The sequence below is a fragment of the Numenius arquata genome, chromosome 3, assembly GCF_964106895.1.
Source record: "Numenius arquata chromosome 3, bNumArq3.hap1.1, whole genome shotgun sequence".
In the NCBI taxonomy this organism is placed as follows: domain Eukaryota; kingdom Metazoa; phylum Chordata; class Aves; order Charadriiformes; family Scolopacidae; genus Numenius; species Numenius arquata.
The window spans coordinates 76,721,798-76,749,290 of NC_133578.1; the positions used below are offsets into that span (position 1 = coordinate 76,721,798).

The 27,493-nt window shown below is 54.3% G+C and overlaps 3 protein-coding genes across 3 annotated transcripts in view; 2 read left to right on the forward strand and 1 right to left on the reverse strand.

Annotated features, from left to right (window-relative positions):
- ARHGAP39 (Rho GTPase activating protein 39) overlaps positions 1–13,121 on the forward strand; it is a 133,886-nt gene extending 120,765 nt beyond the window's left edge. The window contains exons 5-11 of the mRNA XM_074145411.1: positions 3,344–3,905; positions 6,828–6,920; positions 10,242–10,315; positions 11,649–11,848; positions 12,298–12,389; positions 12,480–12,649; positions 12,927–13,121. Coding sequence (XP_074001512.1) covers positions 3,344–3,905; positions 6,828–6,920; positions 10,242–10,315; positions 11,649–11,848; positions 12,298–12,389; positions 12,480–12,649; positions 12,927–13,121 — 1,386 coding nt within the window. The remainder of the gene's footprint in view (positions 1–3,343; positions 3,906–6,827; positions 6,921–10,241; positions 10,316–11,648; positions 11,849–12,297; positions 12,390–12,479; positions 12,650–12,926) is intronic.
- A 4,186-nt stretch (positions 13,122–17,307) lies between these two features.
- C3H8orf82 (chromosome 3 C8orf82 homolog) lies at positions 17,308–21,501 on the forward strand. Its single transcript, XM_074145799.1, has 3 exons — positions 17,308–17,522; positions 18,750–18,798; positions 20,208–21,501. Exons 1-3 carry the CDS (start codon positions 17,364–17,366, stop codon positions 20,696–20,698), a joined length of 699 nt encoding a protein of 232 aa, XP_074001900.1. The 5' UTR covers positions 17,308–17,363; the 3' UTR covers positions 20,699–21,501.
- A 1,852-nt stretch (positions 21,502–23,353) lies between these two features.
- Positions 23,354–26,694, reverse strand: LRRC14 (leucine rich repeat containing 14). The gene is made up of 3 exons (XM_074145730.1): positions 26,366–26,694; positions 24,837–25,463; positions 23,354–24,123 (listed from the first exon to the last, which is right to left on the reverse strand). Exons 1-3 carry the CDS (start codon positions 26,692–26,694, stop codon positions 23,556–23,558), a joined length of 1,524 nt encoding a protein of 507 aa, XP_074001831.1. The 3' UTR covers positions 23,354–23,555.
- Positions 26,695–27,493: the final 799 nt, after the last annotated feature.

A 27,493-nucleotide genomic window follows, 5' to 3' on the forward strand; every position in this document is an offset into this window, starting at 1 on the left:
AGCCCCCCTGCTGCTGGTAGCCCCCCATGGACCTCTGACCTGGATCTGCTGGAGCTGATGCATGCCCTGTCCCCATCTTCCAGATGTTTCTCTATCAGCTGCTCCTGGCTTCTGGCTTTCAGCTCTCATGGTCTTTCCCCTCCAGCATCCAACACCCAAAATCTGCCCCTCTGACCCGCAGTGTTCCACTCCGGGCAAGGACAGTGATGCAGCCCGCATCCCCGTGGCCAGAAGAGCCCAGAGATGGGCTGTGGGGAGGTGAAGACAAGGGTTTCCAGAGGAAGACCACTTGATTTGCTTTTGGTTGCTCCAAGGGTCGGTGTAAGGACACTAGAAAAGGCTGAAATGGGTCTTTAAAAAGGGATGATGACACCGTGTGGGGGGATGGTTACCCTGGTGAGATCCATCCGACCTGGAAAACTGCCTAGAAGATGGAGTTTGGTATCAGCAAGGAGGAGAAAGACCATGGACATGGACCTAGGAAACAACAAATAATCTGGAAAATGCTTTTTTGCCCATGGGAATGTGTAAGGAAACCGGTGGGGCATTGAATCCAAAGGCAGCAGAAGAGACTTCCCCATGGACAAGTGTCCTTGAGCACTCGGAGGTTCAAACCCAAAGCTGGAGAGCTCCAAATCCACTTTGGGTACTCATGTGGGCCAGGAGGAGTAGTTGCCACCATTAGTGATCCTGTGCCTTCTGCTTGAAGCTCAAGATGTGGTGGGACTCTTCACTACCCATGTGTTTCTGTCTGGTTGACCCTGTCTGATGTTGTCCTCAAGCTCAGGGACAACCGTTCCACGAAGAGCAAATTTCCAGTCAAAGTGGTGAGACTGCGTTGCCCAGAGAAGCTGTGGATGCCCCATCATTGGAAGCATCCAAGGCCAGGTTGGACAGGCGTTTGAGCAACCTGGTCTGGTGGGAGATGTCCCTGCCCATGGTGGGCAGGTTGGACTAGATGATCTGAAGGTCCCTCCCAACCCAAAACCATTCAATGATCATGTCTAAGATTGTCACATTATTTTAATTTGGCTTCCTACACCCCCATCAGCTGGGGAACCTTCAACATCGGTGGGGCCCAGACCTGCGGTGGGGACCTTTGTCACCAACATTGTGTCCCCACATTGGCCACGCACTGGGGTGCATCCAGGCCCCATCCATGTGCCACTAGAACCAGTTTGCTTCTGGGTTTGAGCTGGAAGGAGGGTCAACCCCACGGGACAGGCAGTGGCAGCCCCCTGTCAGGAGGTCATGGCCAGCTGCCGTTGCCTCCCAATTGGTTGTCCCTTTGTTGTAGCCCCTGGACTTCCCCCAAGTTCATTTAGGATTCTGCTAATTAGGGCTGAAACTAATTTCTTATTGGCTGTGGCAGCAGAGGATCCATCACATTTTGCTGCTTGGGTCACTCCCCAGTCTGACCACGCTGTCCACTGGGGTGGACTTGGCTGGAGAAGGCTGATGTCCCCAGCCGACATGGTCCTTTGCTTCTTCTCTGTTGGCTGTGGCCCAGCTCATGGACTGGTTTTTGGAAGACCCACAGCAATGGTGGCTACTGAGCAAGAAGCCTTGGAGCAAACGCTGCATCTCCTTCCAGTCCCACCTGCCTTCAGCTCACCAGCAGTTTGGAAGACACAGAAGAACCTTTCGGGTGATGTGGCCTCCGTAGGAATGGCAGGGATGGGTCCCTCAAGGAGTGAAGCTCCCGTGTCCCCATAGCCAGGTCCTTGCCGTCATCACCGCAGTGCAAGACGGGAGCCGAGTGACGTCGATGGAAAGAGGAGACCTCAACAATGGGAAGGGACGAGCTGTTGAGCGAGGAGACAAGAAACATGACTTGTTTGAAGAAGCAGAGGCTCAATCATCTACCAGCAGCTCTGGTGGCATTTTGGGTGGCTTCCTTGTCCCCTCTTGCACTTGCCATCTCCACGTGGCCCTGGCTCTTTCCACCTTGGTTCTGCCTCCTGCTTTTCTTCTTCTGTTCCTCGTCTAAAGCCCAGCCCCAAGGCTGTGGCACCGCTGCAGTCACCTTGCGCACGGTCCCTGCTCGGGGCCACCAAGATTGTTCCCCTGCACATGGTGGGGACAACGTCACCTCCAGGTGGTGTGGCATGTCCTTCCCTGCCAAGGGAAGGGCTCACCTTCTGCCTGCCCACAGGTCATGTCCCCAGGGCCACCAAACCCAAGAAGAGGGAGCTGACAGACAGTGAAGCCACGTTGGCTGGCTGCAGGACCATCCCAAGCCCATCCCAAGTGTCCTTGTTTGCCTTTCTCCATGCTGGCCAGCAGCTCTTTGTGTGGTCCTCTATATCCTGGGATGATAACCATAAGCTGTGCTGGTTCCAGTTCCAGTAGTAGAAGGACACTGGTCTGCAGAGGAGTACCTTTTGCTCTGCAGAGGTCCTTCCCGGCTGGGTGCTCCTGGGCAGCTTGTGTCCCTCTGCTGAAGAAACATCATCCATGTTGCTCATGGCTTGGAGGAGCCACCTGCCTCCTCCTGGCTGTGTGGCTACTGGAGAACCACTCTTGAACTTGACTTTGGGGAGAGGAGGTTCTATGGAGGGCTGGTCACAGGTGAGTGTGTCCCCTCCGTGGTGTGGACCTCCACTGAAGGACTGGTGGAGCCCGAAGCCACTCGCCCTTTGCTTCTCCCACATTATTAATAGCCACCAGCTGCTTCTGGCCATGACTGCAAAGCCTGAGGGACCAGGGTGCCAGACGGGAAGGGAGTCCAGCACATTGGCTTTTGGGTGGCTTTGCTTGTCCCCACCGGATCCCTCCCTCCTGGTGCCGATCAGTGCCATGACCCGCCTCCGCCGCTGGCACCGGGGCAGCTCCACTTGCCCGTAGTGGGATTGAGGAGCAGCTCCTTGGAGAGGACGTAGCTTTTGGTGTGAGCGTGGGGCGACCTCTTAATGCTGCAACGGTTGGATGGTTGCTTGGTTGCTTGGTTGGTTTATTTGTTGGTTGGTTGATTGGTTAGTTGGCTTGTTGGTTGCTTAGCTTGTTGATTGGTTAGTTGGCTTGATTGGTTAGTTGGCTTGTTGGTTGGTTGATTGGTTGGTTGGCTGGTTGGTTGATTGGTTGGTTGGCTGGTTGGTTGATTGGTTAGTTGGCTTGTTGGTTGGTTGGCTTGTTGATTGTTTAGTTGGCTGGCTTGTTGGTCAGTTGGTTGGCTTGTTGGTCGGTTGGGTGGTCGGTCAGTCAGTCGGTTGGTTGGTTGGATGCTTGGTTGGTTGGTTGGATGCTTGGTTTGGTTGGTTGGTTGGTTGGTTGCTTGGTTGGTTGGTTTGGTGGTGTGGCCACGCTGTTAGTAACATTGACTTCTCTCACTGTTGTCTCCTAGTCGGAGGATCTCGGTGCCTGCGCCCAGTTCGAGAACAGCAGACAGACCAGGAACATGATGCCTAGCGCCAGCTGTGTCTTCCCCACCTTCAACCTGCGGAAGCCCTCCTCGGAGACGGACATTGAGAACTGGGCCTCCAAGCACTTCAACAAGCACACCCAAGGGCTCTTCCGCAGGAAGGTGTCCATCGCCAACATGCTGGCCTGGAGCAGCGAGTCCATCAAGAAACCCATGATCATGACCAACGACCGCAACGTCAAGAAAGAAGCGTGCGAGATATTTAAACTCATTCAGATGTACATGGGGGACCGGCGGGCCAAGACGGACCAGCTCAACGTGGCCTTGGAGATCGCCACCAAAGGCTGGAGCATGCAGGGTCTGAGAGACGAGCTCTACATCCAGCTGTGCCGACAGACCACCGAGAACTTCCGTTACGAGAGCCTGGCCCGGGGCTGGGAGCTCATGGCCATTTGTTTGGCCTTTTTCCCACCCACTCCCAAATTTCATTCCTACCTAGAAGGATACATTTACAGGCACATGGATCCAGTGAATGACACTAAAGGTAAGAGAGAAACCGCTGCCCTGGTGGCTTTGGCCCATCCTGACGTTGACACCCGTTTATTTATGACTATTTTGCTCCTTTCCCCTTCGTATTCATGAGTCTCCTCGTTGGAAGGTGGGTGAGGAATTCATCCAAGAGCCCTCAGCGAGCGCGGTGGTGCCTTTTCTGCCGTCCTTTCCTCCCCGGCGCATGGAAATCCAGCACAAGACCCCACATGAAATGAGTTTTGACACCTTTGCTGCAGGCCCAGCGTCACCTCCACTCGAGGTGGCCCTAAGCAAGAGTTCTCCTGGCCCATGAGGACACCTTTAGAGGTCCCTCCGACCCAAATGATTCTATGATTCTGTGATATCACCATCACCATCTCCATCTCCAGATGCTTCTGATGGATCCTCAAGTAGCTTTGGATCAAAAAACCACATGGTGGAAGGGGAGCCAGCTTGATTCCCAGCTCCCGAGGTGTTTTTTGGTCATGGTAGATAGAAGAGGCATAAATTTTGTCTGTTTGACCCCAAATTGATGGGAATTGGAGGAGCCCCTCTCCAGTCCTGGGCTTGGCCATCCCCGTTGCTTCACTGCTGGTGCCATCTCATGGGTGGTGGGATCTGGTCTGGCCAGGGCAGACCCACAGCATCACAGCACAACTGGAGGGTTGGGTGTCTCCACATCCCACGGGTTGGTGTCGTCTCCTAGTGGGTGATGGCTGAGGCAGAGGTGGAGGGTCCCAGATTTTCACCGTTGACCGGGCACTCTTGGGAGATGGAACTCAAATCACTGGTTGGTTTTGGGTGCCCTTGGGCTCCCTGGCATCTGGAGGACACCGGCGTCACCTGGAGCTATGGTGGATCTGGCCAGCTTGGGGACAAGAGGAGATGAACCCAACCGAGGTGGTCATGGGGAAGGTGGAGCAGGTGGCGGAGGATGAAGGTGGAGATGGTAGTGGAGGAGGAAGGTGGAGATGGTGGTGGAGGAAGCCCCATGAGCATCCCCAAGGGTGGTGGGACAGGATGGGACTTGGGGGACCACCCGTGTCCCCCCCATCCTGCCGGCAGCAGAGGTGTCAAGCTCATTTCACCTCCCTCACCCTGGATTGGTCGAACCAGTGGTGAAACCCGGTGCTCGGCCAGGAGAGGTGTGTCCCCCCCAGGCCCCCCCTCAGCAGCGGTGCCTGCGCCCACTGCCCTCAGCCACCGGCCCCACCACCGTCACCCACTGGGTGTCACCTTCTGGTTTCGTTTTCATGTTTAATTTTCATTTCAGGTTTATGTCGTTTTCATTTTACATGCATTTTTTTTTCATTCTCTTTTTCTTTAATTTTCATTTTTTACTTTCATTTCTATTTTGTTTTTATTTTCATTTTAATGTATTTTTATTAATTTCATTTACATTTTCATTTTTTAATTTTTATTTTATTTTTAATTTTAATTCTCTTATCTTTTTATTTTTGTTTTCATTTATTTTTATTCTCATTTATTTTTATTTTTATTCTCAATTTTCATTTCTATTATGTTTATTTTTATTTTCATTGTCATTTAATTTTATTTTTATTTTGTTTCATTTACATTTTCCTATTATTTTTCATTCTCTTTTTATTTTTTTATTTTTGTTTCCATTTCATGTGTTTGGATTTCATTTCCAGTTTCACCTATTTTTATTGTATTCCATTTCTATTACCACTTTTATTTTATTTTTAATTTTTTATTTGAATTTTTATTTTTAATTTTTACTTTCATTTACTTTTGTTGCTGTTTTCGTTTAGTTTTTTTCCCTTTTGTATCGAATATTTGTTTTCATTTTTATTTTTCATTTTCTTTTTTTAATTTTCCTTTCCCTTTATTTTTATTGTATTACATTTTAATTTTTTTATTTTCATTTGCATTTTTATTTTTATTTTTCATTTTCTTTTTTTATTTTCCTTTCCCTTTACTTTTATTGTATTTAATATTTAGTTTCATTTTTCTTTTTCATTTGCTTTTTTGTTTTCCTTTCCCTTTATTTTTACTGTACTTAATTTTTCTTTTAATTTTCATTTTCTTTTTTATTTTTCTTTCACTTTATTTTTATTGTATTTAAATTATTTTTTTAATTTTTATTTTCATTTTTATTTTCGTTTTTATTTTTATTTTCTCTTTCTTTTCCTTTCTCTTTCTTTTCCTTTCTCTTTTCCTTTCTCTTTTCTTTTCCTTTTTCTTTTTATTTTTTTTTCCTTTTCCTTTTCCTTTTTCTTTTCCTTTCTTTTTCTTTTTCTTTTCCTTTTCCTTTTCCTGTTCCTTTTCCTTTTCCTTTTCCTTTTCCTTTCCTTTTTCTTTTTCTTTTCCTTTTCCTTTTTCTTTTCCTTCCTTTTCCTTTTCCTTTTCCTTTTCCTTTTCCTTTTCCTTTTCCTTTTCCTTTTTTCCTTTTCCTTTTCCTTTTTCTTTTCCTTTTCCTTTTCCTTTTCCTTTTCCTTTTCCTTTTTCTTTTTCTTTTTCTTTTTCTTTTTCTTTTTCTTTTTCTTTTCCTTTTCCTTTTCCTTTTTCTTTTTCTTTCTTTCTCTTTCTCTTTCTCTTTCCTTTTTATTTTTATTTTTTATTTTGTGTTTTTTATTTTTATTTTCATTTTCATTTTTTTCATTTTCATTTTTTCCTTTTTTGTTTTCATTTTTTTCATTTTCATTTTCTTTTTTTTTCATTCTCATTCTTTAATTTTGATCTTTTCTTTTTCCAATTTTCTTTTTCCAATTCTTTCATTTTGATTTCGATTTTCTTTTTTTTTTTTCTTTTCCTTTCCTTTTTTTTTTTTTTTTTTTTTTTTTAAATTCTGATTTTGACTCGCTTTCCCGCTTTGGTATTTTCCTTTCTGTTCCCGTTTGCATCCCCATTTCCGCTGTGTCCCCCCCCGTCCCCGTCCCCGTCCCGTCTCTTCACGGCTGTGTTTGTTCCCCAGTGACCCAGCACATTAAAGAGATCCTGGACAGGAGCAATAAGAAGAAGCCCAAATTGAGAAAGAAACCCAAGCCCTATATCGAGGAGCACGATGGTAGGGGCCGTGGCGCCGCTCGCTTGGGGGCTTCTTTCTCTCGGCCCCCACTGGCCACCCCCTGACCCCCCACCCCCCCCACACCCCCACCCCCCCGCCTCCTGCTCCGCTCGCTCCGGGGGCTGCGCGTCGGGGTCGGGGGGGGTGGGGGTGGGGGTGGGAAGGGGGGAGCAGGAATGGGCTTCATGGCGAACAAATAGAGAGAGACCCTCGAATAAATCCCTAGATTGTAGAAATATAATATATCAATAGACATCGTAGAGCGTGTTTTGTGGGTTATAGGTCATGCATAATGCTACACCTAAATATATAATATCCTATATTTTATATAACGATAATATTTATATTATTATTTTTATATATTATATTATTTATATTGATAATATATATAAAGATAATATAAATATATATAAAATATATAACGATATTATATATAATTTTTATATTATATAATGAAATATTTAATATGAATAAGAATACCATAAATATAGAACCAATAAATATATAAATATACACTATTATATATATGATATTATAGATAAATGCATATAACATTATATATATCTACCACTCTATATAATATTTTATATAAATATATTATAGAATATCATATGAATAATATTAAAAGTATAAGTGTAGGATATTATATCTACTGTTATAGATACATATAATATTAGATATAATTTTATCTACCACTCTATATAATATTTTATATAAATATATTATAGAATATCATATGAATAATATTTAAAGTATACGTGTAGGATATTATATCTAATGTTATAGATACATATAATATTAGATATAACTTTATCTACCACTCTATATAATATTTTATATAAATATAATATTTTATAATATCATATGAATAATATAAAGAGTATAAGTGTAGGATATTATATCTAATGTTATAGATACATATAACATTAGACATAATTATATCTATCACTCCATATAATATTTTATATAAATATAATATTATATAATTTCATATGAATAATATTAAAAGTGTAAATGAATATTATATCTAATGTTATCGGTACATAAAACATTACATATAACTATATCTACCATTCCATATAATGTTTTATATAAATACAATATATAATACTATACAAATAATATAAGTAACGTATACATGTAGAATATTCTATATAATGCTATAAATATTGATCATAGAATCTCGATCATAGAATCATCAATATATGATGTTATATATAAGGTTCTCTCTAAATATATAATATTATATATAAATAGATAAATTTCATAGCAATTAACAAGGGGGGTTAAGTAGGTGTTTAATTAAGCGGAGCCACGTAGAAGCTGCTGATGGGTTTTCTGGACGATTGATGGGTGACCCCAAGTTGGCCACCACCATCCTTGGTGCTGTCACCGGTGGGATGGGGGGGTGACATGGGATGACCCCCTTTTCCCAGCATCCCCCTGGGTTTTGGGGGCATTTGCCGGGAATCGACAACTGGAGCCAGATGCCGGTGAAGGCTCAACAGCCTGGATGAAACCAAGAGGTTCCCAGTGGAAGATGAGGGACCTCAACCAGGAGCTCCAGCGATGGTGGGGCTGGGACCTGGAGCTGGGAGGGTGGAGACACCCCAAGAATTGGCTTTAACGAAATCCATTAATTAAGGTCACTCTTAAAATCTTCATCAACAACGTAGGTGGTGGCATCAAGGGCACCTTCAGCCAACTTGGAGATGACACCAAGTGTCATGGAGTGGTGAGGTTGACCTGCCTGAGGGACCTGGACAGGCTGGAGAAGTGGGGCCCATGTGAACCTCATGAGGTTCAACCAGGCCAAGGGCAAGGTCCTGCACCTGGGTGGGGGCAACCCCTGTCTCAGCCCAGGCTGGGGGTGGAGAGTGGAGAAGGACTTGGGGACACTGGTGGGTCACAAATGGGCCATGAGCCAACCATGTGCGGTTGTAGCCCAGGAAGCAAGTCATCTCCTGGGCTGCACCCAAAGAAGCAACATGACCTACTTGAAGATGCTCATGGTGGGGGGGTTGGACTAGATGGTCTGCCAAGGTCCTTTCCAACCCAAACCCTTCTGAGATGCTATGGCTGGGCTTTGAGCAGCTTGATCTCGTTGAAGATGTTCCTACTCATGGCAGGAGGTTGGACAAGGTGGTCTTCAAAGGTCTCACCCAACCCAAGCTCTTCCATGATTCAATGACTCCAGTGCATGGAAAAGGATGGACACCAGATTTGGGGGGTGTCACCTGGTCCTGGACATCCCCCAAGACCCCTCCTTCGGGGTGGCTTCACCCCCTCCCCAGAGCATCTATTACACCCAAAAACCCTTTGAAGATATCGGGGATGGAGGGAAAAGATGATCCCAATTCCCTGAGTTTGGTTTTAAACAAAAGTTGCCCATTGAGTGGTCAGGACAGCGAGCAGCTTCTGGCCACCGGCTCTTCTCCAGGAAGCCTTTTTTCCCCTCTTTTGTACCAATATTATATAGAAAAAGCATATTTTTATCTCCTGGACCATTCTCACCAGCATGATGTGTTCAGGATGCTCCAGGACGCCCAGGTCTGGTGGCACAAAAGCCACACCAACAGCAGGACGGGTGGCCGGCATCATGGTTTCAAAGCTACCAAAGAAGAGAAGGTCCCAGATGATGGATTTTTTTGTTCAATTTACCTATTTTTTAGGCTTTTGGAAGAATTTATGGGGCTGCCAGCATCTTCTGGGGTGGTCCAGAAGGTACCACCAGGTCTCCAGGGTTCTTGGATGTGGAGCATCTCCCTTGGGATGGGCCCATTGGCAGCTCGGGGGTGCCCCAAGGGTTGAGGGTGCCCATCTCCTTGTTGAAGAACATCAGGAGGAGAGGACGGATGGTGCGGAGAGGGATGAGGGCAGAAGTGGTGGCATCAGGAGGAGAGGATGGATGGCGTAGGGGGGGTGACAAATGAACCCTGAGAGGCAGAGGATGGAGCCGAGGTGGCTCCAAAACTTCACGTTAGGTGGGTACAAGGATGTGGCTTCTCCAAGGTCTGAGGCTCTTGGGAAGCAAGTTGAGTTATGGGGTCACCTCCTGCAAGGTCTTGGCAGGGGACACCTCCTACAAGGCCTGGGGGGGTGGACACACCTCATCCTCCTCAAACCCACCCCAGGAGTGGTGATGGAACAGCACCGGTGCTGCCCCTCATCCAGGGGGGACCCTGATGTGCTCCTGGAGCCAGGATGAGCTTCACCCCGCCTGGAAGGGGACAGACCCCGCCTGGAAGGGGACAGACCCCCCCTGTGACCCTCCCCGTCACCCAGAGCTGACCCCCCCCTGCTCTCTGTTTTCTCTTCCAGGGGTGGCAATTAGCACTTACGCCAAGTACTGCTACAACAAGCTGCAGAAGGCAGCTCTGACAGGAGCCAAGAAGGTATGGTCCAACCATTGGCCGTGGGGGAGGAGGGCAGTGGTGGCCAGGACCACCCAAGGGGCTGCTGGGATTTGGGGATGGGGTCTGGAGGAGGAGGAGGAGGGATGAAGCTGGAGAGCGCTTGGAACAGCACGGTGGGTTATGCCAGACTGGTGGTGAGGATGGTCCAGCATCTCCAACATGGTTTGCCCATCACTGCGTCCCACCTGGGGACCTTCTGGGCACCTTTTGGGGACCTTCTGGGCACTTTCTGCGGACCCTCTGGAGTCCACCAGGTTCTTCCCAAACCTACCCATCACCAGGGATTAAGGAAATGATCCTGGGAGCAAAAGCTTGCCAAGGGTTGAGAAGGATCCTCCAGTAGATACCATCTCCCCAGCTCTTGGGGTGGGGGTGGCTGCCCTGCTGGACCCCTAGCTCCTCCAAGGTCACCGTCACCGAGCCACATCCATCCCCTAGGGCCATTGCTGTCGTCAGGGTGGCAGCTGATTAAGGATTAATTTACAGCTTGGGGTGATCTTCATGGTCCCACCACCACCACGGCTACCTCAGTTTCCCCCTCTTCCTTTTGTGGGGACAGAGAGGAGATGGTGGGACTCCTCGGTCCACGGCAGCTCTTCCTGGTGACATTTGTCAAGACAAGGCCTGGCGGTGGGAGGGGACACGTCAATCTTCTGCATCCCACCACGCACATGTCCACTGCGTCCACCTCCTCTTCCACATCCCACCACGCACAGGTCCCTGTGTCCATCTCCTCTTCTCCATCCCACCACACATGTCCACTGCATCCATCCCTTCTGCATCCCACCATGACCACACACATCTCCTGCATGGTGGGAAGAACAGCAGTGTCCTCCTGTGACTGAACCACCAGCCCAGCAGGGTCTGGTGCTGGTGCGCCCACTTCAAGCAGGGATAGATAAACCAACCATGGCGCTGGTGGTTTCCAGAAGCATCCCAGATCCATGGCTTATCCTCCTCCCTACATGACTCATTGGTGTAGATGCTCCAGCGTGGCCATGGCCCCACAGCAGAGCATAGAGGTCCTACCAAGCACCATGGGGAGAGTCCCCAGGGCTGGATTTGCCTTCAAATCAAGATGGTAGGGGGAGGCACCATCCCACCGGCTGCATTTTGATGCTGAGCTTCTGGCGCTGGAGACCTTGGCCAAGTTGGCTGGACTTCATCCATGTCTCCATCCACATCCCTATCACATGATGGGCTTGGGCTCTGGATGCGTCCCAACCAGCCTTGGAGCTCGGCTATGGGGAGCTGTGGGGACACCGGTGGCAGCTCCTGATGGTGCTGGTGGCCTTTCTTGTCTCTTCTTCAGGGCTTGAAGAAGCCAAACATCGAGGAGATCCGCCACGCCAAGAACGCCGTCTTCAACCCTTCCATGTTCGGCAGCTCCTTGCAGGACATCATCAACATGCAGAAGGAGCGATACCCCGACCGGCAGCTGCCCTGGGTGCAGACCCGCCTCTCCGAGGAGGTCCTGGCCCTCAATGGGGACCAAACCGAGGGCATCTTCAGGTAAAGCCACCTACATCTGTGAGAAGACCCCCCAGGATGGTGGCAGTCCAGAACTTCTCGTGGTGGAAACCATGAGTCAACTCATTATGGAGCAGCTGCCCCCTTCCCTGTGTCCCCATGGATGCTTTTCTCCTCCTGTGGGGCAGAGAGCAGCCCCCCAACTTCTCCTTGCTCCAAGGCCATGGGGTTTTCTCCACGGCAAGGTCATGACCATGCTCTGATGCCCACCAGGGTCCTTGGGGTCTGCACGCAGCCCCACATCGCAGCAGGATGTCACATCCCCATGGGGCAGCCACTAGGTCCCCACATGGCTCCATCCCCAGCTGATGTCCCATCTTGGCTCTCCTTGAGTCCAATGTGCACCCAGGGGGACCCCCAAAGCCCAGGGGGGTGTTGGCCAGGTGAGTCCCCATCTCTTGCTTGGAGACCAACGTCTCTTCCCCCTACAGAGTCCCCGGTGACATCGACGAGGTCAATGCTCTCAAGCTCCAGGTGGACCAGTGGAAGATCCCCACCGGCTTGGAGGACCCCCACGTTCCCGGTAGGACCTCTGGGGGTGCTGTGTGGGGTACAGAATCAGGTCCTCCACCCCCCCACCCCCCCAAGTCTCACATCTCCCCATCTTCTCCAGCCTCCCTGCTGAAGCTCTGGTACCGGGAGCTGGAGGAACCACTGATCCCTCACGAGTTTTACGAGCAGTGCATCACCCACTACGAGAACCCCGAGGCGGCCATCGCTGTGGTCCACTCTTTGCCCAGGATCAACAAAATGGTGCTGTGCTACCTCATCCGCTTCCTCCAGGTATGGAGAGGACCACCCCCCCCCGTGTCCCCCATGGGGCCACCTTCCAGCTTGGTTGCCTCTCTTGAGGTGGCTTTGGGTTTCCTCAAGATGATGTAGGGTTCCCCATGTGGTGACCTCCATGGGGCCCTCTCCTAGCCTGGTCACCTTGCTGGAGGTGGTTTTGGGTTTCCTCAAGTTGATGTGGGGTTCCCTGCGTGGTGACCTCCATCTCATCAGAGAACCGGGAGGTCTCCATGTGGTTCCCTCCACCCGTCTCCTACCTCCCCACCTCCAGGTCTTCGTGCAGCCGGCCAACGTGGCCGTCACCAAGATGGACGTCAATAACTTGGCCATGGTGATGGCCCCCAACTGCCTGCGCTGCCAGTCGGACGACCCGCGGATCATCTTCGAGAACACCCGCAAGGAGATGTCCTTCATCCGGGTGCTCATCCAGCACCTTGACACCAGCTTCATGGAGGGCGTCCTATAGCAGCCGCCAATGAGTCCCCCCCTCCCCAACACCATGACCCCCCCTCTTCTCCCACCCAACTCGGCCGAGGAGCACAAGCCGGACCCCGCAGAAGGAGGGTGCTGGGTGGCTGGTGTCCCCCCACCCTGTGACACCGCAGCACCCTGTCTGTCTCCATCCCCACCTGCCTGACCTCCAGTGGGACATAGGATGGTTCTCTGTGCCCCATCCTGACCCACCGGCCATCTCACTGCCCACCTCTTTGCCGGCCGGTGGAGTTGGCCACTTTGGGGGTCTCCAGGGGTGGCAGCAGCCACAGAGAAGGCGAGGACCATCCTGGGTGGCATTTCCAGCCCGGGTGGCCGTGGGTGACAGCGGGGACCTGGGGAGCAGGTGACAGCGTGGGGGACAGGGGAGGCTGGGCATGGATGGGGGGAAGTCAAACGGGTCCCACCACATCTCTGTTGGGGTTGGGTCTCTGGCTGAGAGCAGAGCCGTGGGGCAGCCGTGGGGCAGGGAGCACCTCGGGAGCTGGGAGAAGCCACCAAGCGGAGCACCTGGAGAACGTGGCACATTGGGGACCAGAGTGACAAGTGTCCCAGTGCCAGGACAGTCCTAGCCCTCAGGGAAGGAGACCATGGGTGCAACCAGGGTGCATCTCAAGGTGGAGCTGAGTGCACCCAAGGGTGGGTGCTGGGGGTCCCATTGGGAGTTGCCGTGACCCATTGAGGCCAGTTGTCCATCCTGGGGTGCTGGAGGAGCTAGAGGTCACTGTCCGTGCACATCACAGTGCCCATCCTTGGTAGCACCCATCTCACCACACATTGACACCACCAGGCCTCAAAGGACCCATCTCAGCACCCATCATCCCTACTTGGTGCTGCTGGACCCACTACAGGACACATCTTCTGCTCCTGGTCCTGCCCAACTCATCTTGGCACCTGTAATATCTGCTTGGTCCTCCTGGACCTGTCTGGGTGCCCATCATCTCTTGCTTGGCCCAACTGGACCCATCTTGGCACCCATCATCTCCTGGTCTTGCCCAGCCCATCTTGGTGCCCATCATCTCTTGCTTGGCCCAGCTGGACCCATCTTGGCACCCATCATCACCCTGGTTTTCCTGCACCCGCCTTGGTGTCCACCATCTCCACCAGGTCCTGCCCAACCCATCTTGGTTTCCACCATCTCCTGCTGGTTCTCCTGCACCCACCATCTCCTGCTCCTCCTGGACCCACCTTGGCACCCTCACGGCCCCCACCACACCCCCATCTCCCCCATCGCTGAAGCCGAAGGTGGCCCCCCCACCCCGCCAGCAGGAGGTGTCCCCCAAGCCCCTCTCATGGCCACCCCCAAAGTGCCTTCGGCTCCCCCCAGGGCAAAGCGGGACCACGGGGGGGACACCCGAGAGGCACCCGGTGGGTGGGAGGCGGTGGGGGAAGGACAACCCACCCCGGGTGGGGGGGGAAGAGGGGGGGGCGGGGGGGTGTCACCCACCCGGGGTAGGGGGGCACCCATCAGAGTATATAGATCTATAAAGAGAGTTATTAATTAGAAACCCCCAATTTTCAAGCCAGATGCTATTTTCTTGAAGCGGGGGCGGGGGGGGGTGGGTGTCCCCATGGTGGGGGGGTGTCCCCATGGCGGGGGGGGGGGGTGTCATTCCTGAGGGGACCCAGCGCTACCTCCCAGCTCTGCTCACTGCCAGGCGCCGGGGGGGGGGACCACACACACACACACACACACACACACACACACAGCCGGGGGGGGGTGGCAGCGGGGGGGGGGGATTGGGGGGGGTGTCCCCTCCTCCTCAAATTCCATTTAATTCATTATTTTTTTTTTCCCTCCAGGTTTTATATATTAATTTTTTTTTTTCTTTATTTTTTTTCGGGTTTTGCCTCTTTTTTTCCCCATCCCCCCCCCCCCCCCAACCCCTTTATTATTTTTTTTCTTTTTTTTTTTTTTTTAGACTCGAGGTTTTATTTATTATTAAAAATGAGAAAATTATTAAAAAAAATAATAATAATAAATTTTAAAAAAAAAAAAAAAAAAACAAATAAAGGGACAAACACCAACACACACCCCCCCCCCCCGCCCCTCCCCCGAGCGCTGGGGGGAGGGGGAGCAGGATCCGCCCCTCCCCCCGGGGGTGGGGGAGTGGTTTTTTGAGGGGGGGGGGGGGGGGGAGTGGGGGTGTCCCCTGGGACTCTGTAATTAGGGGGGGGGGGGGCGCGTGAACGTATAGAGGCACCCCCCCCCCCCTCTCCCCCCCCATCGTGTGAATAAAGCAACGTATGGAGAGAGCCTGGTCGCTGCCCGTTCACTCTGGAGCGGATCAAGGGCTGGGAGGATGGGGGCGGGGGGGAGGGCACGGGGGGAGGGGGGGGGGGAGCTATAGGGGCTATAGGGGTGGCCGCGAGGGCCCGGCTGCACCCCACGGGGTGGCAGGGCCATATAGGGAGGTCTGTGTAAAGTGTATAGGGGTCCATAGGAGCCGCCCCCCCTCCCCCCCCCCGGCTCCCATAGTCTATAGGAGCTATGAGTGTCTATAGGGGGGCAGAGGTGTTTATAGGGGGGCAGGGGTGTCTATAGGGTCTATGGTGTCTATAGGGGGCAGGGGTGTCTATAGGGTCTATGGTGTCTATAGGGGGCAGGGGTGTCTATAGAGGAGTAGAGTTTTCTATGGGGGGGCAAGGGTGTCTATAGGACCTATGAGTGCCTATAGGGGGACAGGCGTGCCTATGGGGGTGCAGGGGTGTCTATAGGGCTATGATTGCCTATAGGGGGGCAGAGGCGTCTATAGGGGGGGACAGGGGTGCCTATAGGGGCTATGAGTGCCTATAGGGGTGCAGGGGTGTCTATAGGGGCTATAAGTGCCTATAGGGGGGGTCTATAGGGGCGATGAGTGCCTATAGGGGGGCAGAGGTGTCTATAGGGGGATAGGGGTGCCTATAGGGGTGCATGGGTATCTATCGGGACTGTTAGTGTCTATAGGGGGGCAGATGTGGCTATAGGGGGACAGGGGTGCCTATAGGGGCTATGGGTGCCTATAGGGGGGCAGAGGTGCCTATAGGGGCTATGGGTGCCTATAGGGGGGCAGAGGTGTCTATAGGGGGACAGGGGTGCCTATAGGGGCTATGAGTGCCTATAGGGGGGCAGAGGTGTCTATAGGGGCTATGGGTGCCTATAGGGGTGGATGGGCATCTATAGGGGCTATGAGTGCCTATAGGGGGGCAGAGGTGTCTATAGGGGGATAGGGGTGCCTATAGGGGCTATGGGTGCCTATAGGGGTGCATGGGCATCTATAGGGGCTATGAGTGCCTGTAGGGGAGCAGAGGTGTCTATAGGGGGACAGGGGTGCCTATAGGGGTGCATGGGTATCTATAGGGGCTATGAGTGCCTATAGGGGAGCAGAGGCGTCTATAGGGGGACAAGGGTGCCTATAGGGGCTATGAGTGCCTATAGGGGGGCAGAGGTGTCTATAGGGGCTATGGGTGCCTATAGGGGTGGATGGGCATCTCTAGGGGCTATGGGTGCCTATAGGGGTGGATGGGCATCTATAGGGGCTATGAGTGCCTATAGGGGGATAGGGGTGCCTATAGGGGCTATGGGTGCCTATAGGGGTGCATGGGCATCTATAGGGGCTATGAGTGCCTGTAGGGGAGCAGAGGTGTCTATAGGGGGACAGGGGTGCCTATAGGGGCTATGAGTGCCTATAGGGGGGCAGAGGTGTCTATAGGGGCTATGGGTGCCTATAGGGGGGCAGAGGTGTCTATAGGGGGACCGGGGTGCCTATAGGGGTGCATGGGTATCTATAGGGGCTATGAGTGCCTATAGGGGAGCAGAGGCGTCTATAGGGGGACAGGGGTGCCTATAGGGGCTATGAGTGCCTATAGGGGGGCAGAGGTATCTATAGGGGGACCGGGGTGCCTATAGGGGCTATGAGTGCCTATAGGGGGGCAGAGGTGTCTATAGGGGCTATGGGTGCCTATAGGGGGGCAGAGGTGTCTATAGGGGGACCGGGGTGCCTATAGGGGTGCATGGGTATCTATAGGGGCTATGAGTGCCTATAGGGGGGCAGAGGCGTCTATAGGGGGACCGGGGTGCCTATAGGGGCTACGGGTGTCCCTCGGGGCTCCCCGCGGCCGGCACAGGCTCCGCCCGGAGCGGTGCAACCGACGGACCGGCCCGGGCCGCTTCCGGGGCCGTTCCCGTCTCCCGTTCCCGTGGTGTCCCTGTCCCTGTCCCTGTCCCGTCCCCGGGATGCGGCTGCCGCCGGCGCTGCGGCTCCGTCTGGGTGCGGGGTCGTTGTGGGCGGTGGGTCCCGGTCCCGGTGCGGGTCCCGGTGCCCGGTACCGGCAGGGACAGAGCCCGACGCCCCGCACCCGCGAGTATTTCTACTACATCGACCACCAGGGACAGGTACCGGCTGCGGGGGGGGGGGGGGGACGGGACACACCGAGGGGACACACACACACACACACACACACACACACACACACACACACACACACACACACACACACACCCGCCACCGGGATGCGGGGACGGGGTGTCCTTGGGGGGGAGGGGGGGGGGAAGGCGGACGGGGGGACGGGGATGGACGGATCCCGGAGAGATCCCAGTTGGATCTTGGATCCCCGGGCTGAGGCCATAGGGATCCCCCCAAAGACCTTGGGTGGACTCAGGAAGGATCCCACCTGGGACCCCCCCAGCGGATCCCAGACAGACACGCCCCCCCCCCCCCGCAACTGGATCCTGGAGGGATCCCGGAGGGATCCCAGTCACAGCCCTGACAGATCCCAACCAGATCCCCCCAAATCCCCTGGATGGACTCAGGACAGATCCCGGGTGGATCCCAGTCAGATCCCAAACAGACCCTCAAAAAAACTGGATGGACCCGGGACAGATCCTGGATGGACCCCAGGTGGATCCCGGACAGACCCCGTGTGGATCCTGGATGGATCCCAGACAGACCCCAGTCACAGCCCAGACAGATCCCAACCAGATCCCCCCAAATCCCCTGGATGGACTCAGGACAGATCCCAGATGGATCCCAAACAGATCCCAGACAGACCAGATCCTCCAAAGACCCCAGATGGACTCAGGACAGATCCTGGACAGACCCCAAACAGATCCCACAGGGACCCAGGACAGACCCCGGCTGGATCCCAGACAGATCCCAAATAGATCCCATGTGGATCCAAGACAGATCCCAGATGGATCCTGGACAGACCCCAAAAAGACCTTTAATGGACCTAGAACAGCCCCTGGACTGATCCCAGTCGGAGCCAGGGCAGATCCCAGACAGATTGCAAACAGATCCCATGTGGATCCAAGACAGATCCCAGACGGATCCCAGTCACACCCCAGATAGATCCCACATGGCCCCAGGACAGACCCCAGACAGATCCCAAATGGATCCCATGCAGATCCAGGACAGATCCCAGATGGATCCCAAACAGATCCCTTGTAGATCCAAGACAGATCCCAGATGGATCCCGGACAGACCCCAAAAAGACCTTCAATGGACCTAGAACAGCCCCTGGACTGATCCCAGTTGCCCGGATGGATCCCAAAGGATCCTGGGCAGATCCCGGCCCTGTCAGGGGCTTTGGGATTTTGAGGCTTTTTCCTGCTTTTCCACAGCTTTTCCTGGATGACACCAAAGTCAAGAACTTCATCACCTGCTTCAAAGGTACCGGCACCCCCAAAACCCCCCAAAATCACCCCAAAATCACCCCAAAACCCTTCGCCTCACCAGCACAGCTCCCCCCCCATCACCCTTAATTGGGGTCCGGTCCTTAATTGGGAGCGGATCCTTAATTAGGGTCTCATCCTTAATTGGGATCTGATCCTTAACTGAGGTCTTATCCTTAATCGGGGTCTGATCTTTAATCAGGATCTGATCCTTAATGGGGATCTCATCCTTAATTGGGGTCCGATTCTTAATGGGGGTGCTGAGGAGCCCTCGGCAGCAGGGCTGGGTGCTATTTGCATATTAATTACGTTCTTAATTAAGCACCTCCTGCTATTAATACCTCCCATTCATGTTTCCCCCCATGACTTCCTCTCATCCTGGATCTCATCGGGATCCAATCCTGAATTGGGATCTGATCCTTAATTGGGGTCTTATCCTTAAATCGGGAGCTGATTCTTAATTTGGGTCTCATCCTTAATTGGGAGCCAATCCTTAATTGGGGTCTCATCCTTAATTGGGATCTTATCCTTAATTGGGGTCTCATCCTTAAATGGGGAGTGGATCCTTAATTGGGATCTCGTCCTCAATTGGGAGCCAATCCTTAATTGGGAGCTGATCCTTAATCGGGAGTGGATCCTTAATTGGAGTCTCATCCTTAATTGGGATAGGATCCTTAATTGGGGTGCTGAGCCCCACTCCAGCACCTTTGCGGATGGCAAATCAGCCACCGGGTGCTATTTGCATATTAATCATCTTCTTAATTAAGCACATCCCGCCATTAATACCTCCCGCTCATGCTTCCCGGTGTGACTTCCTCTCCCTCAATCGGGATCCAATCCTTAATTGGGAGGGGAACCTTAATTGGGGTCTCATCTTTAATCAGAATCTGATCCTGAATTGGGATCTGATCCTTAATTGGGGTCTCAACCTTAATTGGGGTCTTAACCTTAATTGGGGTCTTATCCTTAAATCGGGAGCTGATTCTTAATTCGGATCTCATCCTTAATTGGGAGCCGATCCTTAAATGGAGTCTGATCCTTAATTGGGAGCCGATCGTTAATTGGAGTCCTATCCTTAATCAGGATCTGATCCTTAATTGGGGTCCGATCCTTAATCAGGGTCCGATCCTTAATTGGGATAGGATCCTTAATTGGGTTGCTGAGCCCCGCTCCAGTTTGCGGGTGGCAAACCAGCCACCGGGTGCTATTTGCATATTAATCACCTTCTTAATTAAGCACCTCCCGCCATTAATACCTCCCGGTTGCTCTTCCCGCCGTGACTCCCTCCGGAGCCCCCCCCCCCCTGCAAAACGCAACCCAGCTAACGAACAAAAACTCCCCTCCCCGCTGCCGATTACCCCGCCGGGGGGTTAATTACCGTTAATTAGCTGATGTCTGTCCGTCCAGACGTCACCTTCCTCGCCTTCTTCTTCAAGCGGCTGGAGCCGAACCGGAGCGGTCGTTACGAGGCGGAATTCCCTTTCCTCTCTCCCTGCGGGGGGGAATGGAATTTCCTCCGCTGCGAAGATCGTCCCATCGTCTTCACCCACCTCCTGCCACCGTCCGCCTCCGGTGGCCACGGTGGCCACCAGCGGCTCCTCTCCTACTGCGGGGGTGGCCACCGCTTGGCCGTCCCCTTCCAACCGGAACGTTTGGTGATGCTGCCGGAAAACGGGCGGCTTTATCACCCGGCGCCGGCCAAAGCCGGGGGGGTGGGCTTGGTGTGTTCGGCTTTGGCTTTGGAGTGGAGCCCCGGGTTCCAGTTTGGGGGGGGCCCCACGCAGCCCCCCACTCATTTTTTATGGGAAGGGCAGCGCTATCGGCTCACCGAGGAGTTGCTGCCGGTGCTGCGGGGCGGGGAGGAGATGGCTGTCCCCGTCGCCCCCCGGCAGGGATGAGTCGGGGACCCCCAAAAACCATCCCCATTACCCCCATGATGATATAGAGACACCCCCCCCCCCCGGCTGTCCCTGTCACCCCCGGCAGGGATGAGTTGGGGACCCCCCCAAACCATCCCCGGCACCCCCCCGCTGAGCCAGAGACCCCCTGGCTGTCCCTGTGACCCCCCAGCATGGATGAGTTGGGGACCCCCAACTCTCCTTGTCACCCCCCGGCAAAGATGAGTTGGGGACCCCCCAAACCATCCCCGTCACCCCCACGCTGAGCCAGAGACACCCCACCCCCCCCCCCCAGCTGTCCCCATTCCCCCCACACCAGGACTCAGTTGGGGACCCCCAACTGTCCCTGTCACCCCCCGGCAGAGATGAGTTGGGGACCCCCCCCCCCCAAACCATCCCCATCACCCCCACGCTGAGCCAGAGACGACCCCCCCTCAGCAGTCCCTGTCACCCCCCGGCAGGGATGAGTTGGGGACCCCCCAAACCATCCCTGTCACCCCCATACCAGGGCTCAGTTGGGGACCCCCAATTGTCCCTGTCACCCCCCTGGCAGGGATGAGTTGGGGACCCCCCAAACCATCCCAGTCACCCCCACGCTGAGCCAGAGACACCCCCCCATGGCTGTCTCCGTCACCCCATGCCAGGGATAAGTTGGGGACCCCCCCCAGCCATCCCCGTTCCCCCACACCAGGGCTGAACTGGGGACCTCCCCCCCCCAGCCAACCCTGTCACCCCCACCCGTGGGTGCTGCCGCCGTGGGGTGGGACCCCTATTAATTTGTGGAATAAAAAAATACGAGCTTTAATTCCTGGCCGAGCTGTTTCTGAGGCGCCAAAGACACCCCCCCCCCCCCCCCCCCGGGAACTTGGGGTACAGGGCGGGGTTTGGGGGGGCGCCGAGGCAGGAGTTATTGTAGGGTCTCCCTGTAAACAGCACAGCGGTACCAATTAATTAACCAGTTTCCTGGCATTAATTAGCAATTTAAGGAGAGTCTGGATTTTGTCCCGGTGGTGGTGACAAAAAAAGGGGAGAAGGGACTTTAAAAGGCAGCGGGACGAGGTGGAACCCCCAAATTTTGGTTGGGAGGGGGGATTTTGGGGGGGCACCAAGGCAGGAGTTATTGTAGGGTCTCCCTGTAAACAGCACAGCGGCACCAATTAATTAACCAGTTTCCTGGCATTAATTAGCAATTTAAGGAGGGACTGGACACCCACCCATTTTCCTGGTGGCACCGGGGCTGATGCTGGTGACAAAAAAAGGGGAGAAGGGACTTAAAAAGGCAGCGGGACGAGGTGGAACCCCCAAATTTTGGTTGGGAGGGGGGATTTGGGGGGGGCACCAAGGCAGGAGTTATTGTAGGGCCTCCCTGTAAACAGCACGGCGGCACCTGCCAATTAACTAACCAGTTTCCTGGCGTTAATTAACAATTTAATTTAAGGAGGGTCTGGATGTTGTCCCAGTGGTAGTGACACAAAAAGGGGAGAAGGGACTTAAAAAGGCAGCGGGACGAGGTGGAACCCCCAAATTTTGGTTGGGGGGGGGGGATATTGGGGGGCACCAAGGCTGGTGTTATTGTAGGGTCTCCCTGTAAACAGCACGGTGGCACCTGCCAATTAATTAACCAGTTTCCTGGCGTTAATTAGCAATTTAAGGAGGGACTGGATGTTGTCCCGGTGGCGGTGACAAAAAAAGGGGAGAAGGGACTTTAAAAGGCAGCGCGACGAGGTGGAACCCCCAAATTTTGGTTGGGGGGGGGATTTTGGGGGGGGCACCAAGGCAGGAGTTATTGTAGGGTCTCCCTGTAAACAGCACGGTGGCACCTGCCAATTAATTAACCAGTTTCCCGGCGTTAATTAACAATTTAAGGAGAGTCTGGATGTTGTCCCAGTGGTAGTGACACAAAAAGGGGAGAAGGGACTTAAAAAGGCAGCGGGACGAGGTGGAACCCCCAAATTTTGGTTGGGGGGGGGATTTTGGGGGGGCACTGAGGCAGGAGTTACTGTAGGGTCTCCCTGTAAACAGCACGGCGGCACCTGCCAATTAATTAACCAGTTTCCCGGCGTTAATTAACGATTTAAGGAGGGTCTGGATGTTGTCCCGGTGGCGGTGACAAAAAAAGGGGAGAAGGGACTTAAAAAGGCAGCGGGATGAGGTGGAACCCCCAAATTTTGGTTGGGGGGGGGATTTTTGGGGGCACCAAGGCTGGTGTTATTGTAGGGCCTCCCTGTAAACAGCACAGCGGCACCTGCCAATTAATTAACCAGTTTCCTGGTGTTAATTAGCAATTTAAGGAGGGACTGGATGTTGTCCCGGTGGTAGTGACACAAAAAGGGGAGAAGGGACTTTAAAAGGCAGTGGGATGAGGTGGAACCCCCAAATTTTGGTTGGGAGGGGGGATTTTGGGGGGGCACCAAGGCAGGAGTTATTGTAGGGTCTCCCTGTAAACAGCACGGCGGCACCTGCCAATTAACTAACCAGTTTCCTGGCGTTAATTAACAATTTAAGGAGGGTCTGGATGTTGTCCCAGTGGTAGTGACACAAAAAGGGGAGAAGGGACTTAAAAAAGCAGCGGGATGAGGTGGAACCCCCAAATTTTGGTTGGGAGGGGGGATTTTTGGGGGCACCAAGGCTGGTGTTATTGTAGGGTCTCCCTGTAAACAGCACGGCGGCACCTGCCAATTTATTAACCAGTTTCCCAGCATTAATTAACGATTTAAGGAGGGTCTGGACACCCACCCATTGTCCCGGTGGCACCGGGGCTGATGCTGGTGACAAAAAAAGGGGAGAAGGGACTTAAAAAGGCAGCGGGATGAGGTGGAAGCCCCAAATTTTGGTTGAAGGCCGGGTGGCCACCGAGCTACAAGGCGAAGTAGTCGAGGGCACCGTGTCGGCAGAGGCTGGTGGTCCAGACGGCGTGGGCTCTGCCAGAGCTCGCCAGCATCCGGCCCAACTCGGCGCTCAGGGCGGTGAGGCGTCCCTCGTCCACCGCCTCCTCCAAGGGCAAAGCGGAAAGCGGCCAAGGTGGCTCCAAGGCGAAACAGTCCGAAGGGTAAGGATAGACCACCAAACGTAAATCCGGAAGAACCACGGTTTTCCGGACCAAGGTCTTGAGTCCCGACATGGAGATGGGGTTGCCGAAAAGTCCCAAGCACCGAAGACGGGAACAACGGCAAAGCGCCGGCAGAAGAGATTCCAGGCAAGCATCCGTCAGCCGGCATTCCATGAGGTCCAGGTGGAGGAGAGAGGCCGAGGCCTCCTCCAGGAGATGTTGGAGGTGTTGGAGAAGGTTCTGAGAGAAATCGTGGCCGCTCAGGTCCAGTTTCTTCAAGGCCGGAGCGTGGAGGCTTCGGGAAAGGAAGGTGAAGTCGGAGGGAAGGAGGAAGCAGGCAGCCAGCTCCAGGCTTTCCAGGGGAGACCGCAGGTCGCTGCCGAAAGGAGCCGGGGGGGAAAAGTGAGGTGTGAGCCCCCCAAAAGCCACCACCGTGTGGGGTGGAAGGGAGCTGCCACCTGGGGCCTCAACGTGGACCAGAGGAGGCCACGGAGATGCTGGGAGGGCTGGAGCCCCTCTGCTGGGAGGACAGGCTGAGAGAGATGGGGGGTTCAGCCTGGAGAAGAGAAGGCTCCGGGGAAACCTTGGAGCCCCTTCCAGTCCCTCAAGGGGCTCCAGGAAAGCTGGGGAGGGACTCTGGATCAGGGAGGGGAGCCATAGGAGGAGGGGGAAGGGTTTTAAGCTGAAAAAGGGGAGATTTAGGTGAGATGTGGGGAGGAAATTCTTCCCCCTGAGGGTGGTGAGAGCCTGGCCCAGGTTGCCCAGAGAAGCTGTGGCTGCCCCATCCCTGGAGGGGTTCAAGGCCAGGTTGGAAGGGGCTTGGAGCAACCCGCTCCGGTGGGAGATGTCCCTGCCCAGGGCAGGGGGTGGCACTGGGGGGGGCTTTAAATGTCTCTTCCCACCAAAACCGTGAAATATTTGAATAATACACTTGAATAATTCCCATATTCCCCAAGGAACCGCGGCGAACCCACCCAGATCCCACCACAAAACCCAAGAACCATGATATTCCCCCCCCCCACCCCAAAGAGCATGTTGAGGACCCCGCTCCACCACAAAAAAAAAAAACCAAAACCAAACCAAACTTACCCCAGAAGTTGCCTCAGTTTCCCCGAAAGCCTGGAAGAACCCAAATTGAGCTCCTTGAGGCAGAGCAACCTCCCCAGATGGGTGGCGAGGCAGCGGAGGCCGGCCTCCGTGGCCACCCGCCGCACGTTGACGTTGCTGTAGGGCAACTTGAGGCTGAGGAGGCCGGTGAATCGGGCCAGATGGGGCAAAACGGCGCAGAGACCGGTCAAGCCCAGGTTGTTGAAGCGCAGATCCACCCGTCGCACTCCGGTGGGTTCCAGTAACTCCAGTAAACTCACGATGCTGGCGACGGGGAGTTCCTCGGCGTGGAAATCCCGGCATTTGAGGCGCAAAGGGCCAGCGGTTTGTAGAGCGTCCCGTAGGACGTTGAAGGACGTGCTGTTGACGAAGAGATCGGCGCGGACCTCCACGCCCAGGGGTTGAGGGGCCGCCGCCGAAGCGCCGGAGGGACCTTTGTGCCGCTTGGAATCGCGTTTCAGGCACTCGTGGTGGTGTTTGGAGACCTCGACGCAGGCTTTGGCCAACGCCACCGTGCAGGACCAGAGGCTCATCCACTCCGGGCCACGGTCGGTGTCATCACCTTGGAGTCCCGTCACGTCCAGCACCTTCAGGCGGCACCGGCTCCCGCTGGGAGAAGACAAGGAAGGGGTGAATTAACAAGCGGGCAATCAAGGAACTGAAATAACGCCGTGGCCAACTCCCAGGAGAACCGTGGCCAACTGGTGGCTCATGGTCCTGCTTTCCTGCTACTACTGGGGATAACCCGTGGCTTCCTCCCTCCACTCACAGCCCCAGGAGGAGCATCGTCACCTCCATCTCTAGAGAGTTGGGTAGTGAGGAACCTCATGAGGTTCCACAAGGGCAAGTGTAGGGTCCTGCACCTTGAGGAGGAATCACCCCATGGACCAGTAGAGGTTTGGGGTTGACCTGCTGGGGAGCAGCTCTGTGGAGAGGGACCTGGGAGTCCTGGTGGACAACAGGTTGCCCATGGGCCAACAATGTGCCCTTGTGGCCAAGAAGGTCTCCTGGGGTGGCCAGCAGGTGGAGGGAGATCATCCTCCCCCTCTGCTCTGCCCACATCTGGAGCACTGGGTCTAGTTCCGGGTCCCCCAGTTCCAGAAGGACTGGGAACTACTGGAGAGAGTCCAGCGGAGGCTGCGAGGATGATGAGGGTCTGGAGCATCTCTGAGGGACCTGGGGCTGTTCAGCTGGAGAAGAGAAGGCCGAGAGAGGACCTCATCAATGTTGAGCAATATCTAGAGGGTGGGTGGCAAGAGGATGGGGCCAAACTCTTCCCAGTGGCGCCCAGTGACAGGACAAGGGGCAACGGGCACAAACTGGGACATGGGAAATCCCATCTCAACACGAGGACAGCAGAGTCTCCTTCTCTGGAGATCTTCCAAACCCACCTGGGATGGGTTCCTGTCCAACCTTCTCTGGGTGACCCTGCTTCGGATGAGCTCCGAAAGGTCCCTTCCAACCCTTACAATTCTGGGATCTCCTGCCCGTCTTGGCATGGCGACACCCACCTCGTGTCACGACAGGGCTCCTCCAGCGCCCGGCGGAGCCACGCCACCACGGCCAGGATGACAGCCTGGACGCACAACTTGCTGGGTTTCTCCCCGAGGAGCGGGTGACGGTCACTTCGGTGGCCACGGTGGCCCAAAAGCCACGGGAAACTGAGGACGGGGAAGGGCCACGTCCCCACCAGGTCTTGCAGCGCCAGCGTCCGCTCGTCCAGGAAGGCGGCTTGGAAGAGGACGGGGTAAAGCTCGGTGGGGACAACGTCCAGGGCCCGGTGGGTGGCAGGACGGTGGCCCACCAGCCGGCGGGCGCAGAGGAAGAGGAGGGAGTGCATAGCGCCTGGTGCCGAGGGGCTGCGGGGCAGAATTCGGGGCGGGGGGGGGAAATAGGTTGGAGGGAGCGGTGAGACCCCCCCCACCTTTGGCCGGCCCCACATCGCCTGGGGGGGTAGAATGCGGCCCCATGGGTCTGGCGGGGGGGGGGGGGTGGGTGTCACCCCATGGCATAGGGGCAGGAATCCCTAACACAGCCCTCCCCCCCCCCCCCCCAAAGGGGCACCCCATAGAATCCTAATCCAGCCCCCCCTAACCCATCACACACACTCCCACCCCCCCCATCACAGGGACCCCCCACAACACCCTCAGCCCAGACCCCCCCCCCCCCATCGCACTGATTCCCCCCCCCTCCCCCCCCAACTCAGCCCCCCCATTATAGGGACACCCCCCCCCCAACCCACCCTCCCCATCACAGGACCCCCCCCCCACACACACACACACACCCCCTAACCCAGCCCCCCATCACAGAGATCCCCCCCGAACCCCCTAAACCACCCTCTCCCTTAAAGGGGACCCCCCCCCAGCCCCCCTAACCCACCTCCCCCCATCGTAGGGACCCCCACAACACCCTTAGCCCCCCCCATCACAGGGACCCCCCACAACACCCTTAGCCCCCCCCCCCATCACAGGGACCCCTCACAACACCCCCAACCCGGCCCCCACCGCCTCACTCGGCCTCCCTACCCCAGTCCCCCCATCGCAGGGACTCCCCCTGGGCCCCCCCCCCAACATGACGACCCCCGTTGGCCCCGCCCACTCACAGCGCTCCCGCAGCCCCCCACTCTCCACCGAGCCCCT

Bases quoted from the DNA above. Each gene is read 5' to 3' on its own strand.
- C3H8orf82 (XM_074145799.1), top strand. From the start codon at position 17,364: ATGCGGCTGCCGCCGGCGCTGCGGCTCCGTCTGGGTGCGGGGTCGTTG. The intron at 17,523-18,749 runs GTACCGGCTGCG...GCTTTTCCACAG, and splicing joins ACATCGACCACCAGGGACAG to CTTTTCCTGGATGACACCAA. The intron at 18,799-20,207 runs GTACCGGCACCC...CTGTCCGTCCAG, and splicing joins CTTCATCACCTGCTTCAAAG to ACGTCACCTTCCTCGCCTTC.
- LRRC14 (XM_074145730.1), bottom strand. From the start codon at position 26,694: ATGCACTCCCTCCTCTTCCTCTGCGCCCGCCGGCTGGTGGGCCACCGT. The intron at 25,464-26,365 runs GTGGGTGTCGCC...GTCTTCTCCCAG, and splicing joins GAGCCCTGTCGTGACACGAG to CGGGAGCCGGTGCCGCCTGA. The intron at 24,124-24,836 runs GTAAGTTTGGTT...TCCTTTCGGCAG, and splicing joins AAACTGAGGCAACTTCTGGG to CGACCTGCGGTCTCCCCTGG.